Source organism: Condylura cristata, unplaced genomic scaffold, assembly GCF_000260355.1.
Source record: "Condylura cristata isolate star-nosed mole 26May11 unplaced genomic scaffold, ConCri1.0 scaffold00011, whole genome shotgun sequence".
Classification (NCBI taxonomy): Eukaryota; Metazoa; Chordata; class Mammalia; order Eulipotyphla; family Talpidae; genus Condylura; species Condylura cristata.
Genome location: NW_004567112.1, coordinates 40,461,774 through 40,480,089, shown reverse-complemented (window position 1 = coordinate 40,480,089; position 18,316 = coordinate 40,461,774). Strand labels below are relative to the sequence as shown.

Below are 18,316 nucleotides of genomic sequence, written 5' to 3'. Positions count from 1 at the left end.
ATAAGCCACTTTATTCTCCCCTGAGCCACAGAGTCTCTGCTGAAAAGCTTAATGAAATCCTGATGGGAATACCTTTATAAGTTACCTGCTTTTCCTCTCAGCTGCTTTCAATAACCTTTGTCTTGAAATCCTAATCATTTCATTACTACATATGTTGGTGTAGGTTGCACTGCATTTAAGTAAACTTGTGTTCTGTTAGCTTCATAGACTTGTATATTCAATTCCTTCCCCATGTTTAAAAATAAGCCAACCAGCCTTGGTACATGCTTTAGTTCTTAATATTCTGCATGCTATTAGCTAATATATGTCTATTTCTCAAAATTTTATTCAAAAATAACCACTAGTGCCTACTAGATATATTACAGATAATTTTGGTGGTATTGTTGAAATGGCAGAATACCTAAGAACAACGCCATGGTGCTTTGAAATGAATTAAAGGTTACTTACCCTACTACAACTATATATAGATATACACTGCTTAAATGGGATGTAGAAAAGATGACCTCAAATATGCAATAGTTACCAAATAGGAATGTTAAACCTGATTATTTTATATCCAGCTACTTATCTATTTGTATATTAAAATCTGTCATGCCTAAGTTATATGAGACTATATTGCTATTTTTAATGAAACACTGCTTCTAATTACTAGCCACAAAGGAAGAAGTATGGATATGTGAGTATGTGGTAAAAATCTTGAACAAGTGAAGAACATAAAATGAGAAAAATAAAAAATAGAATCAATTGTGCTAATGCTCCCTTCTGGTAGTTCTAAAATACTGATGTCACAACAGTAATACATGCTTAGTATTTCACCATCAGTAACTCCAATATTTTCAACATCAGAAACTTAAGAGGCAACCTAAATAGAAAATAAATGAAAGTCAAAAATCCATCTGACATTTGCAGCTTTCTTTCAGAAAGTATAATACATTTATTTGGCCTGGTTTTTGGGGAATAGAATTTTTAGTTATAAATATTGCAAAATACATAATTACTCCTATGTCATGCAATGTGTTTTTACTCAGAAGTTAACGCTGGAAAAAAATGGTGTTTCTTTAGCATTAGAACAAACAATACATAAAAATGATATAATAAAATACAATAGGAAACCTACCATTCCATAGGCTTGCTGTTGGACCCAGTTGATATAATCATTCCTTATGTCTATCAATTCTTGTACTTCATGTATATAAAATTTGTCATACTGTATAATCTGTCCTGATTTCTCATTTACCTACAAAAAGAAATTAAAATGCAATTAGCATTAAATTATCAATTCCTAAGGTAGACACTAAAAAATATTTAAATAGAAAATAGCTTAATTTCTTAGCTAATTACTATTCTTAGAAAAAAATAGCTTACTGAGTGCCTACTACTACATGAAAATTTTTAGTCAAATGCAATGAAAAATGTGAAGATTTATAAGATGTGATGTCAATAACTCAAAATCCAATAAAAAAGAAATATTTATGTAACTATCATACAACATGACATATATATATACCACTAATGTTTAGATTACATATACATACATATATACACACACACACATACACACACACAAACATATGCTTTACAAAACTATAAAGACCTTTTGATTGAGGACTGAGACTTAAATAAAAATGACAATGCTATTACCTGTCACTCTGTACTGACATCTGATTAGAATAAGAGGTGACATTTTGGTAGGATGTGGAAAGTGACAAGAGTACAAATTACTACTCTAAAGAGTACCAACCAAAAAAAAAAAGTAAATCTTTATGGTGGAGAGCACTACCATAACTAAATTATCTAACTACACCTACCCTATAGTAGAATAATGAAATAAAATGTTTTGCTGCTATAACTAGAAGTACAGATATAATCTATTTTACAAGAAACAAATTTTAATTTGACTAATTGTCTCGCTCTAAATTCCAATTTACAAAGAATGCAAGGGATAGAGAAATAAGTGAAACATTATCTTGAGAGAATAATCAGACAAATATTCTGATTATAAGAATTTTACAGGAAGGCTAACCAGTCAGCACTCTCCAGAAAACAAAAGAGCTGGGCATACAGAATACCTTGTATCAGACTAATCTTCCTGAAAACAACAATTATAAAATGATTATAAAATCTGGATTTTTATATATATATTTTTTAAGTTATTTTAAATTGCTAGAGATCAACCAGAAGCAGGCAAAAATAGGATTAGATGCAATTTTTGAAAGAGAACATATGGAGATCCACATATTTTCCCATGGACACAGCTTGGCAGAAAACAACCACCACCTTACCAGACAGAGAAATCAGGTCAAAGTTTGGGGTTGCCAATGTAGCTGGTGAAAAAGGAAAATATAAAGGAATCTAGACAGCTAAGCCCCAAAATCTGTATGCAAATTCCCTCACCTTTGGCCAACTCTTACACTGGATGGGAAGACCCAAACCACCTCAGAAGAAAGTAGCAACTGACGCTACTCTTAGAGTAGACCCTAAGACAAGTATTTACAGAAGGGAAAAAGAAACATTTCTTGATGATAAAGGGATTAATTTATCAAAAGTACATGAAGGATACTAGAGAGATCCACCATCATAGCTGGAAATATGAACATAATGTTCTTAGCAACTAATTTTTTTAAATAGAGAAAATCAATAAATATATTTGAACAACAATTTCAACCAAGTTGATACCACTGTCACATACATTCCACGGCATAATATACATGGAATACAAATAAAATAGACCAAATCTGGATCATAAGCAAGTCTTAATAAACACAATTAAAGAGTCTAAAATATACACAGTATGATCTTTAACCACAATAGAATTAAACTAAAAGTAACAAAAAGATAACTGGAAAATCCTAGTAACATTGACAAACAAAAACACTTTTAAATTACCCCCAAGCACCTCCATCAGTGCGCTTAAGTCACAAGATAATCAAGTGTCCTGAATTTCAAGGAAGGAAAGATACTTCCAAAGAGAAATGCGATGCCAGAAATGGATCTCCTGTGGCAGAGCAAGAAGAAGTAAACACTGTCATACAAGCAAGGAAGAAGATATGAGTTGAAATTGTCAGAAATGGTTTGAAATAGAGAAATAGTTTAAAATAAAATTTGGAATAAGTTGACAGTTTAAAATCCCTGGGAGTCCTGGTTCATTCACAAACTCTTTCCAAAGACCTCCTCTGGTGCCCATGAAGATGAGTGGAACTAGGCAGAAGATCAAGAGCCTCTCAGTAGTACAAGAATTATTTGCCACTGTAAGGAAGAACAAATTCTGCCATCCTGTCTCTTATATAGAAAGAGCAAAACTGTAAGCAACTGAAGAAGGGGCAGTTCCATTTCCATACCTTTTCCCTGGAGGAGGGAAAAATTATCAATCAATTAGAGGAAGGGGGGAAAGAATAGTCCTAAAGCCAGAATCTTGTTATCAGTAGTCCCAAAGTGCCGCTACTAGGGACATGGTGGGTGTGTAGGGTAGATGGGGAAAGAAGAAAGCACCATCTCTGAGGTTCAGGCACACATGATATATCTATGACTGAGGCTATATATCACAATAACAAAGGACCTTTGCTATCACCTTTTCTTTACCAACCTTGAAAAGAATGAGAAACAAGGAATACTAGTTGACCACAGAAGAGGGGTAGTAGTGTGGAGGAAAAGCCCTCTTAAAGAGTAGACATGAAAAACAGAGTACAAACACTGAGGGAAAATGTTTGACATTTCACCTACTTCCCAATCACAACAAAATATCTGTGACCTCTGGTACAACAAAAGTAACTATAAGCAACTAAAAACTTAATTGCAGTTTAACTCCACACTAGATTAACTTAAACCCCCACATTAACAGTCACACAGGAGAAGAGGCATGTCACTGACAGACCTTAAAACTCTTTACTTCAGTCTCTACTATTTTATAGATAACCAAAAATCATGAGACATTTCAAAGAGCAAAACAAAGGAAAAAATACACACAAAAAGTCTAAAGAGAAAGCAATCAACAGTCACACTAAGAGATGACTCAGATGTTAAAACTACAAGACAGTGGCTTTAGGAAAATATGTCAGACAGTACAAATAAAAACATACAAAAAAAAAGGGCCCTCCTTGGTGGGGCAGCGGGTTAAAGTGCAGCACTAAGAATCGAAAGCCACTTCCACATGAGTTCGATCCCTGCCTGCCCCGGGAGGTGACCCACATGGTGTGGCAGACCTCTCCTAACCTGCCCACTGCTCCCCTCAGCAGTGTACTTCATCGATCTGCCTGTCCTGCTCCCCACTCTGTCTCTGGTGAATCCTCTCAATGCCCCTGTGCCTCTGGCCTGTACCCCAGTTCTGTATGCACAAATAAATAAATCTTAAAAAAAAAACATACAAAAAATCAAAATTTGCAGGATGCTGTTAAAACAGAACATTGAAGAAAATTTATAGCATTAAATGATCACATTATATAAGAGAAGATCTAAAAGTCTCTGATCTATTTTAAAAACCTAAGAGGATGATCAAATTAAGGACAAATCAAGTACAGAAAAGTGAACAAAGATGTAGAAATCATTGAAGGACAAAACAAAAAACACTGGAGAAAACCCACTGCATGTAAAAATCAATTAGTGAAGAAACCCCACTGCATGTAAAAATCAATAAAATTGCTAAGTTTTTCCTCTATGCAGACTAATCAAGGAAAAAAAAAGAGAAAAAACAAATCACCACTATCTGGAATAAAGAAGGGACATTACCACATAGACACTGTACCAAAATTTACTCAAGAAAAAAAAAATTTTAGTATGAAATTTTTAAATTTCCACAAAGAAAACTCCAGGCTAAGATGGTTTCAATAAAGAATTCTATCATTTATATAATACCACCTTAAACAAAAAGCAGAGGAAGGTCATTTCTTAATTCATAGTATGAACATAGAATAACCTTGATACTAGAAAATGATAACATATATGAAAAATAAAAATAACCAGAGCAACAACCCTAATGCACATAAACCCTCAACAAAGCATAAGCAAATTAAATCCAACAATACATGTAAAGTATTATAATGGTCAAACTGGCTTTTAGCTCAGAAATGCAAGATTTGCATAACATTCAAATATCAGTGAATTTTTATTACATTTTAGGGGAAAAATCATTTTTCACCTGCAACAGATTCAGTCAAAAGAATAAAATAAAGTTCAATATCTCTTCATAATAGATACTTATCTAAGCAAACCAGTAATAAAAGGGTCCTTCTTCAAACAGATAAAATTCACAACAAACAACAAAGAAACAAAAAAAATCCTACAGCTAAATCATACCTACTGGGAAAATACTGTGTTTTTTTTTCCTCCTATGATTAGGAACAAGGCAAGGTTGTCCATCAAAACCATTTATATTCAAAATTATACAGGAAGTCTTAGTCAATAAAGTAAGACAAACTGAAAGTAATGATTATATACCAAAAATTCCAAATGAATCTATAAAAGCATTATAGGAGCTAATAACATATCAAGATCTCAGAGTATAAAGTGAACATACAATGTAAATTTCTCCATATAATATAGCAACAAAAAATTAGAAAAAATTTAATTATCGCATATGACAGCATCAAAAACAATATATTAGTAATAAATTTAACAAGAGATGTATAAGAGCTCCGAAAACTACAAAACACTGTTGAATGAAAAGAGTCCTGAATAGAAACACACATTCATAGATTAGAAAAAGACTAGCCTGGCTCAATAAATTAAAAAAAGAAAGAAAATCTGAGTGTACTTCAATTTAACAACAACAACAAAAAAGCAATATGTAAAAATATTTTTGGAATAGCAAAGGAACTGGAATATGCCTAAAGAGAACATATTATAGAATTCCAGTTAATTTCCCTTAGAAAAATAATGTCACTATATAGGAATGTCAAGAGATAGATATATAGTGTTAAAGGGTAATAACAGGATTTTACTTTCAATTGATTCAAGAACAAAGAACATATGCAAACATATATAAAGCAAATGTAGCAACATATTAACAACTGCTGAATCTAGAATGGAGGAATTGTAACTACCTATTTTGCCTTTCAACGTTTATATTTATGAAGATGTTCAAAGTAAAAATTGAAAAATCAAGTGCATGAAAAGGAGTTCAAAGGTTTGAAAAAAAATTATAGTCAGAATAACATGATCTAAAGAAGACAAAAAATTACATGTACTTGCTAAACTGGTTCAAGGAGAATAAGTGTGTGAAGCAGCTTGCAACTTACAGCTAAGCACAGTGAAATCCTGTTTAGGTCAGCCAAACACTGCCAACTTTCAGGCTTAAACAGCACTCCAGTAAGAATGAGAACGAATGTTTATTTTTGTATACCAATGCATTTTAATGTGATTTTTTGCAGAGTGTTACTGACAAGGGCTGATATAGGGAAGTTTTAGTCAATAAATGCTATACAGAATCAGAGTGATATTTTATTAAATAGTGTTGGCAGAGTAAGGTATAGTCAAGAATGAGTACTAAGGCTAGAAGTAAGGAAATTAATCAAAAGTTGAGGCTACTAGTTAACAAAAAAGAATGCACAGGTTGTGGTAGTGGATTTAGAAAATAAAAGATGAGTCAAAAACAGCTTTAATATTTCAAGTTTAAGTTTTAAAAAATACTGACAATATACACACAGATCAGGGAAAGAAGATAATCTGAAGATGCAGCAGCAAGAACTGAGAAGAACAAGTTGGGAATTAAATCTTTTTAAACTAAAATAGTGGCAAGAATGTCAAGGAGTATGAGAAAAGTTTGCCTCAAAGACATGAGAACCATTTTCCTTGAAAGAAAACTGAGACTGTACAAGAGGTGACAAAGAGGTAAAGGGTAAAACACAAAGGGACATGTACAAACACTTAGAGTCAATTTAGAACAAAATAAACCACCCAAACAACAAAGAAAATTAATCTACCATACAAAATAAATAAAATCAAGTTTCCTATGGAGAGTAAAAAAAAATTTTAATTGGAAAAAAAAATCACATACATACTAGAACAACTACAAGTAGTGCTAGAAAAAGAACAAGAGGAATCATCTAGTAGTGATCTAAATTGGACAGATAATGCTCGTGTCCAAATACATACTCAATAAACATGAGATGAATGGATGGACAAATAAATTTTCTAAGTGATCTGTATACAATTAATGTTTAAATCTCCACTGAAATACAGTTTACCTTAAAATGCACTGAGATTTTATGTTCAGGAATAATAACAATAGCTATCACTATGAGCCACTAAGAAGATGTTACATATATTATCTCAATCATTAAAAGAACTTCATGAAAAAGACATTATGGTAAGGATAAATAGGAACAGAGTTCGAGAAACTTATCAATAATACAGTTGTAGAGTCAGAAATCCAACACAGACCTCTCTAACATATATGCTTTCTTATTAAATGACATCGAATTTTATTCCTTAACAATATGCTCAAATATATGAATGTGTCTATTTGTAGATGCATATATTTAGGCTATCTATAGTTAAAAATATGTAAAGCTACATTTTTTAATAAATATACTTAAAATTATTTTTATCAAGTACAACCAGTAGTTGATCCTATGAGGAGACTATTCTTTTTTTTTTTAACAAATAATCCAGTTTAAAATGTACAAAATGATGTAAAAATAAACTTTTGTAAAATAAAAAAAAAAAATAATCCAGTTTAAGAGGCATCTACTAATAATACTGTTTGCATCCACAAAAGCAATACTTAATCATTTACAAAACCTCTGAGTTTTTTTTTTTCACTAATTTCTATATGTAGCTAGAATATCCATTTGAAAGTAACTGACCAGTATAAAACTGCTGTATCTGGCTTTCAAAGAAAACAATGAGGCTCAGTTTATATATGGAGATCAAATTCTTTACCACAGAGTAGGGTAAGTTTGTGGGTCATCTCCTGCCCCAGACAGACTTTTTTCATAAAGTGTTTTGTTGAGTAGTTGTAACAGAAACCACATGACTCACAAAGCATAAATATTACTATCTGATATCTCTTTTTTAACCAAAAAGTTTACAGACACTTTCTTTCTAGTAAAAAGGAAAGCATACACAACAATTACATAAAAAACATGTTGGTTTTTTTCCCATGCCAATGTTTATGTTTAGCACACACTTTTAATTATATTAAACTCTAACATTTAATGACCCATTGAAAAAAATGATTAAAGCATATCCCATTGATCCATGATATGATTCTTATTCTTAAAATATTTTAGACTTCAAAAGGAAAGCTACAATTTTTTTCAACAGCAGCAACCAGTGCCTGTAAGTTGTATTCCTACAGGAATGTGTTTTCAGAAAAAACACTGTTAGAATAAAGATTAACAATTCAGAAAACAGATTTGGTTCAAGAATTGACAAATTTTAAAGTTAGAGTTGGAGGAAACAGGATGAAAATTAATTCACTTATAATGATATAATAGCTAGAAAGAAAATCAGTTAACAATTTTTTTTTAACTGGGAAATTCAATACTGAAGATTGACTCACAAACCCTGCATGCAAATTTACACATAAAGTCAACATTTTGAAAAAAACATATTTATATGGAAGATAATATAAGAACAAGGATTATTTTCTTTAGAAATCTTCATTAATCCTTCTGAATTCCATGTCCTCCATGTTCTCATAACACCTTTCATCTTCCTTAATCTAGCACTGATTGTACTCTATCATAAATGTTTAGTTGCATATATCTATATATATATAACTATTCTACATTTGTAATATTAACAAGGGTAAAAATCGTATCTTTTCCTTATCACTAAATCTCAAAGTCCAATAAACTGATAAGCATATAATAGGCACTTAGTAAATATGTGTAAAATGAATTAAAAAAGAAAAAAATCACATGGTAGAAATTCAAACCAACCTACATATTGAGTATTGTTGCCTAAAATATACAAAATAAAATCTATAAGATCCTAACACTTTTTCACATTTTAATTACAATTTAGTATTTTGGTTTATAAAATCTCAGTTAAGAGGTGATATATGTGTGCATCGCATTGGTTTAGGTTTATTTAAGGGTTCCTTGCCCAAAAAGAGTCTGAAAATCACTGTTATATAAGTCTGGCAAATGTAGCAATTAGGCTAGACAGGCTAAACATTCTCTTTTGGTTTATCAGTATCTCTACAACAATCTGCAGAAACTGCTAAATAACTTGATCGCTTGCCAATCAACTAATTTCTCTGGTAATATTTATTCATTCCTGACAGCAAGTACCAAAGCTATCTTTCTTATGATGCCATCTGGAGCAGTAGAAATAATTTTTAGTTCAAAAAGCTTTCCAAAGGACATGACATAAGGGAGGAACAAGTCATCCATATATCCTGAAATATCAGGAAATAGCACCTACTTCCTAATCCTGCTCCAGGGTTAGATAAAGAAGGAAAGTGATTCAAATTCTTAGCCAAGGAGCAGAGAGAAGAATATACATAGTTATCAGACTTAAGATGTCTTTGAAAGGACAAGTTTCTGATAAGCAACTTGTTATTTCTTAAGAGATGAAAATGAATCATCCCTAATAGCTAATATCTACAGTTATTCATGACAGACTAGAACCAAGGAAAGTAATCCTCAAAATGAGGGACAGAAAATAAGTGATCACCCACAGACTCTAGTAAGAGATACTTAAGAAATTGATATCATTATCCTAATTTTGAAGTATGTAACAGTTTCAAACAAATACCCAGTTTCCTCTTAACAGTAAACCAAGTCAAAGCATAAGTTTCCCAATCAAATGGTGGTGATGATGATAATAACAAAACCACAATTTTATGAATGTAATAATTATATGCTGCATAATTTGAACAATACATCAATTCTGGGAAACTATTAAGGCTAGTATCTTAGACCTTATTTTCTAGCTAATTCTCCCTTTGCTTACGTGAAGAGCAAGACTTGTTCAAAATCACACTAATAGGAAGCAGTACAGATGGAGTTAGAAACACAGTCTTTTAACAATCCAAAACTGCAATTACAGAAGTATAAACTTCCAGATCTCGAAACACAAAATCAAACTCCCTTATAAATATAACAGAATATATTATGTTATGCAGTACATTAGGAAGAGTAAGGATTTAGGAAGTACATTTAAATTTGGATTTTACTTTTGCTTTTTACTGGTTTATGTCCTTTGACACTGAGTCTCATTTGCAATCTATAAAAAGGGACAAAAATCTGACTATACAGAGTTTAAGATGTTAATAAGAAATATATAAATAAGTTAAACTATGTAAGCAAAATTCTATCTATAATTATAAAAGACAAAAAAGGTTCAAATTCCTTCTTTACTCTACCCCCCCCCTTTTACTTGTGGCAAAAGACACAATAAGAAAAATTTTAAGGGGTAATAAAGATAAGCAGATAAAGAAAGAAGGGAGTGAATAATAATAACACCAAAATGCTATAAGAAAGTTTTGATCTAGGAAAGGTAAACAGAATGACTTATCTCCCTGGGAAAGAAGAAATGGCTATTATTTGTTCAATTATGAAGAGAAATGACTTGTTTTTCTAGGAATCCTAGACATATAAACATGAAAGAAAAAGTAAGATCAGGAAGTCAACTGAGAAAATACCCAGGAATCTCACTAACCAGAAAAAAATGAAAGTAAATGCTCCATAAGGATTCTCTTTTACAGAGGCCAATGGACTTTATCTTTTATCCCTTTATCTTTTAGCTTGATACAACTAGACAAGAAGGGCCTGAAAACACTAAAGAATCTGCTGAGAAGAGGAAAACTAAAAAATTAAAAGGTATAGGGTTTTTTCAATCATTCTAGATGCTAGAAACATATGCTTCTCCCTTAGGTCATGTCTCCCAAAATAGCACTGCAAAAATACCAAATGGCACAACAAAGATATACCTACCAGCTGTCAGGGATGTCTCAAGTCCATCTTTAAATGAAACAGCTGAGACTCACTCTACTTCTTCATATAACTCTGAACTGCTACCAGTGTAAAAGGTATTATTTCTTACACTGGGAAAGGGGCAGGAAAGAATAGGCAAATCAATGAATTATATATGGATTCAAATTCAAATTAGTCATTTGTTTCAAATATACTATTCTACTCTGATTCATGTCATTAGTAATCAATAACAAAGAACGTAAGTTTAAAATGTTCATAATCAAATAGAATGCAGTCTCTTTTATACAACCATCTACAAATAGCTAAAGTTATTTAAACTGGCTATTTATGTTCTTCACAAGAAAATATAAGAACTCAAATTCACAAGTACGCTATTGCCCTCCCCAACTATACACAAGTTATCTATAAGTGTCTTAACAGTCAAACAGAACAACCTTGAAGTCTAAATATATCTCTTTTAAAAGAAAATATTGATAACTTTTCCAAAGTCCTGTATCTTTTTCACAATCTAAATGTGTAATACATTAATGTTAAAATAAACATTATCAATCTGTTAGTAGCAATGGGGATAGAGGAAAATAAAGAAACTATTGGACATACCCTATGTAATATTTCTAAAACCTTTAATGCAGTGTGAAGAAAACTGTTGAAAATTCTTCGTTCAGAAGGGGGAATGCCGATCTTGTAGAGTTTCAAAAGATGTACCACAACTTCCTTAAAAAGTTCTACTATCTTGAGGAATAGTGGAGGTTCAAGTACTGACCACCAGTTTTCTGTTATTAAAGGGTGAACATGCAAATAAAATGAATTTTAAATATCACAATTTTCAAAATTATACTGACTTTGCTTCTAAAGCGGTGACTCTTATTAAAAATCTCAGAAAGATACACATTATATAATATTTAACGTAACATTTTTAAAGGTCAATAGACCCCACTACACCCAAGTTAAAACTCTAAAACTCCCAAAAATAAAGGAAAATCTATTGAAGTCACTTTCTTGGTTTCCTAAATTATGTTAAAAATTAACCATTATACTTAATATAAAGTCCAGTAGTTAAAACTGCTTTGAAAATTAGAATTTTAATATTTAAACACTTTAAAAGTGAATTGTTACAATTTAAGAATATTTCCAAATTTTAGCTTTCAACTTAACATAAAATTGAAATAGTATAAAATCCTTCCAAATACAATACTCCAATACTTCAATACAATACTACAATTCTTTAAAAAGAGAAACAGGGCAGTGTAAAGTATAAATGATCTGTCCTTCCCACATTCAGTTTTTTAATTTAATATCTCCAAATACCATAATCATGTGAGACAGAAAGAATATAAAAACTTCTGATAACACAGAAACAATACCCTTGGAGTCCTGCTTCTTTATTCTACTATGGGCTAAGTGCCTCACATTTGTTCTCCTTGTTTGCTTTCTTCTGCTCACCTAAAATTTCTTACAATGTTTTTATTACTTTCTGTATCTCAGCTTACTTTACCTAGCAAATACTATCAGAGTAAGCACTGACTTAAATATAGCAAACAAACTAAACTACGTAAAGGCCAGGAGATGAGGATGAAACTGACACAAATAGAAAAATTAAAGTTAGAAAAGTATAGACTAAAAAACAAAGCAGATAGAGGCAGAACTATAAAATTACATGACTTGCAGAATTTCACCTACACATAGAGAAATAAAATCAAACATGAGGAAAATGGCAAATAAGGGGAATTAAGGCAAAAGGTTAACAGAGTTCAGAGGATTTAAAAACCAAGTTTAGTTAGTTTTAACTGTTTCTCTTTTAACCACAAGATCACTCTGAAGGGTTTGACGAAGGGGAATATGGAAAACAGTTTTCATCTTTCCTAATACTGTCTCTGTTGTTGTGTTCAAAATTTCTAATATTTAACATAACCTGCCTTCAACAGCTAACATCACACAAATAGAAAAAAGCAACAAAAGCAAAAACAAGTTTTTCCCCTCTACATAATGTCAAATAAGCAGAGTAGCAAAATTTCCAACAGTAAAAAACAATTAATGAGTATTTTCATGTAAAGGTATAAGTTTCAGGGACCTCTCTGGTGGCGCATTGGATTAAAGTACAGCACTAACAGTCAGGCTAGCGACAGCCACTGCAGCATGAGTTTGATCCCAGCCAGGGAGGTGACCCACATGGCACAGCAGACCTCTCCTGACCCACCCACTGCTCCTCTCAGCAGTGTATTTCAGTCTATCTGCCTCTTCTGCTTTCCATTCTGTCTCTGGTGAATCCTCTCACCTACCACAACTTTGGCCTGTAACCCAGTTCTTATTGAAAAAAAAAAAATGCATCTTAAATAAAGGTAAAAGGTTTTAAAAGAAAAATATTATTAAAATTCTTACCAAGTACTTTCAGTGGTGCCTTTTCGAGGTTCACAAGAGCTGTACCAAAGGGAATTGCTATTGTTGTGAAATTATTGGAATCACTCATCAGGGGACATTCTGGTAGAGTAAGATAAAACCTCAATGCTTCAACATCAGGTAAGGAGCTAGTCAGTTTAGGAATAAGATTCTTTTCCAAACTAGCTGCCACCTATATTTTGATAAAAAGTAAAACCTACTTCATTTAAAATGAATGTACTATTCAAAAAGAAATTCTTAAACTATAGCAAACATGATATTGTATCAAAAAAAAAAGCCTATCTTACAATTAATGAATGAACTTCAGTGGTGAAAATTAATGCCTAAAACACTGCTGAAAATTTTTAAAAACTGTTTTGTGCAAGTCTCAATTTTGATTCTCTACACCTTTACAACTATAAAGACTTAGCCAAAATGTTAAGGTTTGTAGATATTTGGCAACTAAATTATAAATGCTTTTTAAAAAATCTTATTTAATAATATACTAGTATATTTAGTAAAATCACATAAAGCACATCATAAGAATATGAGATCATAGAGTTGGTTAGGCTATAAACATGTAAAGTACATGGAACAAAAAGCTCAAGAGGCTTTATGTTACAAATATAAAATTTTAAAAACAAACCTGCTGAGATATCTGAGGATGATCAGGTTGTATAAGTTTGTGGAATAAAAGCCTAGCAGCATTCATATCAACCCCTGAAAATCTGGTACCTGTTCTATAGTGATCATCATTGCTTAAAAAGAGAGAAAGAGAATAATAAAGCATTAAAATTATTTCACTCATTATTTAATATTATTACTTAATATAATAAACTTTAGTTTCAGCATGCCAAAAAACTGCCACTTACCTAACAGCTAAAAAACTTCCATTTAAGCAACCAGAGGAAGAAAACGTTCCATCTATTTCACTGAAAAGAAATTTAAAAATCCCCAAATCACAAAATGAAAATTTATTTACCTTCCTTTAAGTAAAAATTAAATATTTAAAATCTAATGCAATTGAGCACTTAAGGCAACACTCAATTAGAATATATCAGAATTCTATACATTTCTAAAAATTGGTTAAAGTTTAGTAAAGATATCAATTTACCCTACACACTCTCTTAAAGAAGTCAGATGTTCTTAAACAAATTTTTTAATGTAAATATATGCATTTCATTTCACATGGCAGTAAAGTAAATCTGCAATGTTATTTTTCTGAAGTCTGTTTAGGCTTTTAAGAAAAGTTGTGTTTGGGCAGACAATCTAAAGTAAGTAAGTTTATCAGCTATAGCACCTCACTCCAAGTATCAATACCACCATCAACAACAAAAACCTAAGTACTTAATAAATTTATTTAAGCAAAACACTAAATGGATAAATTTTAATATCAAATCTTTAGGGATTATAAAAGTTAAAAACCTGTAATACTATGAAGTCAGAAAGACTATTTCGAAGCCAAGTCTGAAAGTTTTATTTTTATCATTCAATGTATTATCATGTATATGAAATAACTACAGATTATATAAATTTAAGTAGGGCCCTTTTAAAATATACATTACTATATAATTTTTTGACATTTAAATTTTTGTATGTAAACTATTCAGTGAGTGATATTTAATGAAGTATTCGTTTAAATGAAAATTCAGAACTACAGGTTGCTCCACCACGAGTTGCAAGGTGAGTAAAATTATTTTCTTACTTGGCTATCTCCACAGGAAACCTTCCAGGGGGATAGCTCAGCCATTTCTGAATTAGAGTTTCATTCACAGTCCAGATTTGCTTTGAAGGATCTGGACATCTAAAGTCATCTGGTGGCCCACAGTTCTAAATTTTAAAAAAGATAAAACAGTGTGAAAGTTAATACATATATAACTTAAAACCAAGACACACCTCCACTATATGTTTGCTTAAAAAAAAAAAAAAGTGAAGTAATTCTCAACTAAACACTTATCCAATAGATGAGACAAAAATGTAGACTTAGAAATTTAAATCAACTATCAACTCAAAATTAAGGCACTATTTTAAATATATAGAACATTAATATAAGTTTAAAAATCTTCAAAATTAGTTGAGCTTAGTGATTATACAAAAATGATTACCTGGGGACTAGAGTAATGTGAAAAGCTTTGATCTCCACCTGAGAAAATTCTTTTTACACAGAAATATTCCTCAGAATCTGTAATTAAAATATTAAAATTTCAAGATTTATAAGACATTTTTCAGTGCATAAAATATGCTATTAAATTTTCTATTAATTACATAACTTAGAGTGCCTACTCATGGAATCATGCTTCCAATGACTTGGAACATTCTGATTTTTAAGATGAGACTGATCAAGTAGCAAACATTAAGTGATTCCATAAGTATAAGCAGTAGCTGGGAAGTTCACAAGTTTTTCTTGTGGATTACACTGTAAGATGGCTGTGTCTGGTCCACACCTTTATTATCTCAGTATACTTTAGTTTAAAATGAAAAACATAAAAATATAGACAAACCAAAGAAAATAAACTGCAATTCAAAACTATTTTCTCTTTCAATAATACTTCAAAAATAAGGAGACATATATGTCTTTTCTATTGGTGACAACGTATCAATAAAACCAAATCAGGCCAATAATAAAGTAGTAAAGAAAGAAAGAACAATACACTTCTTTTCAAAAAGATATCCAAAGCCTCTTCCTTTTTCTTCACTTCTGCTCCTCAAAGTAAAAAGAGTATGTACCAAAGAAACCACTAGGCCAGTATTTAAAGACATCAATACCATAATGTCAAAGTTCTATACTAAAATTAAAGGTTAACTATTTCCAAATATAATCTATTTCTGTCATTTCCTGAGTACCACCTGTCACATTCTGTCATAGTCCTAAGCCCCAGTTTAGTTGACTGGGGTATTCACCTTGTAATATCGTGGCTATAGCTGCTACAAAATGAAAAATTCTTAAAAGCATCACATCTTAATTTTTTTGATAATTCTTTACAGGCAAACATGTTTTATTTCAAAAGAATTCAATATTTGTCAATATGAACACATAACATATACCTAGTTTAAAGAACATTAATACACACACATCTCCCACAATAAAAATGTTCTAAAATCAAAAACAACTTTTAAGAATAAGAACAGATTAAAAAGATAAAACTAAAATATTAAATAAACTGGTCATTTGCAAAAGCCCACATGAAAATGTTTACTTCCTCAAGAGTTAGCAAGATGTTACTCATTTATTCCTAAATAGTGATTTTATTTTCTACAAATAATTATCAGTATACATGAATGGGTTTCTAGGGACTATGAATAAATAGAATACCCTTAGTTTTTTCCTAATTTTCCTTTAATTACTACTCCAAAAAGTTTGTGAAACAGTCCTTTGTCTCATACAGCTTCCTGCAGACTGGATTCTCACCTATCCCTGAGGTTTCTTCCAACAACAATCTTCATTTGCTGCATTTGTAAAAATAGACAGGAATCTAAAGAGGCTAATTAAAATGTGATTATTTAAGTAAAATTATTCTTTGATGTTGGAAGAGACTGTACTTCCACAAGAAGTACACAATGTCTGGCTGGGTATTTTTGTGTGTGATTTTAGCAGACACTGATATTCAATATTTAAACCATTAATTCACTGTAGGTTGAAAAGTGGTGAAATGCTAACAATGCTTCTTCATTTTGTAGATGGATCATTAACTGCTCCCTAACTATAACACAGGTTCTTGGCCTATAATAGGAAAAGAAAGATTAATCTTTCCTCATTTCCATTCATTTACTATGTGTTTGCTTTTTGAGTTTGCATTCCTTTGATACCAAAGGGGCAATAATATTTTCATTTTTCTTCAATTCTGATGGTATCTAAAAGATATGATCAGATTCCCCTGGGTATAGGCTCAGTCTGCCAAGACCATTCTCCACTTCAGGTACTAGTCACAAGTAACAGTTATTACCTTGCTTCTCACCAACTGGGTTACAAACCCAGGACTCCTTCCTCAGGTTCAACTAATTTGCCAGAGCAGCTCACAGAACTCAAAACAAAAAATCACACTTACTCATTAGAGCAAAGATTACTTACAATGATTATTATTCAGAGGCTGCCAGATAGAAGAGATACATAGGGCAAGGTGTGGAAAACAGGCATGGACTATTGGTGGCCTCTACATGAGTGCCATTCTCCTCAAATTGTCATAAGTTCACCAAACTGAAGCTCTTTTAAAACGTTCTTTTTGAGACCAAAAACACTGATTCAAAAAGACACCTGCACCCCCATGTTTACTGCTGCTTTACTTACAACTGGAAAGACATGGAAACAACCCAAATGCCCAAAAGTAGATGACTGTATTAAAAAGATGTGGTACATATACACAATGGAATATTATTCAGCAACCAAAAAATAATAATAATAAACACATGCCTTTTGCAACAACATGTATGGAGCTGGAAAAGATCATGCTTATGAAATAAGCCAGTAAAAAAAAGAAAAAAGAAAAAATACCAGATGGTTTCACTCATAGCAGGAATATAAAGGACCAGGGCAGAAAATAGAAATGATAAACAACTATATACCAGAGACATTTTATGGGGGTGGAGTGGGGAATGGGGTCAAAAATGGTGGGGGGAGGGAAATGCACTGGACTATGCTGATGGCACACGGGTGGTGTGGTGATGGAAAGTGCATGGGGATTACAACTAAGATGGAAAAAGGCACAAAATGATGTAAAAATAAACTATTATATTATTTAAAAAAATATTCTTTTTGGATCTTTTATAGAGGCTTCATTAAACAGTCATGATTGATGAAATCATTGGCTCTTGGCAACTGACATCAAATTCTATCCCTTCTTCCCTCCCAAAAATGGACCAATCACCCCATCTTAGACTCAAAGTTACACCCTCAATTCGCATTAGTTTCCTTGGCAACCACGAAACATACACACAGTTTCTCCTAGTTACCTTCATTAACATAATAAACCCATTAAAAAATAACATGACACCCATCTAAACTTTCATAGCTCAGAAACCTTGTAAGGAACTGACTATAAAAGACTAAATATTATGACAAAAGG

The 18,316-nt window shown here is 31.7% G+C and overlaps 1 protein-coding gene across 3 annotated transcripts in view; it reads right to left on the bottom strand.

The window, feature by feature from the left end:
• The window catches only part of HERC4 (HECT and RLD domain containing E3 ubiquitin protein ligase 4), a 105,923-nt gene that overhangs the window by 37,013 nt on the left and 50,594 nt on the right, over positions 1-18,316 (bottom strand). For all 3 annotated transcript variants that reach the window (XM_012723664.1, XM_004680846.2, XM_004680845.2), the window contains exons 10-16: positions 15,362-15,438; positions 14,962-15,086; positions 14,129-14,188; positions 13,903-14,014; positions 13,260-13,449; positions 11,481-11,653; positions 1,118-1,237 (exon numbers count right to left, since the gene is read on the bottom strand). In XM_012723664.1, coding sequence (XP_012579118.1) covers positions 1,118-1,237; positions 11,481-11,653; positions 13,260-13,449; positions 13,903-14,014; positions 14,129-14,188; positions 14,962-15,086; positions 15,362-15,438 — 857 coding nt within the window. The remainder of the gene's footprint in view (positions 1-1,117; positions 1,238-11,480; positions 11,654-13,259; positions 13,450-13,902; positions 14,015-14,128; positions 14,189-14,961; positions 15,087-15,361; positions 15,439-18,316) is intronic.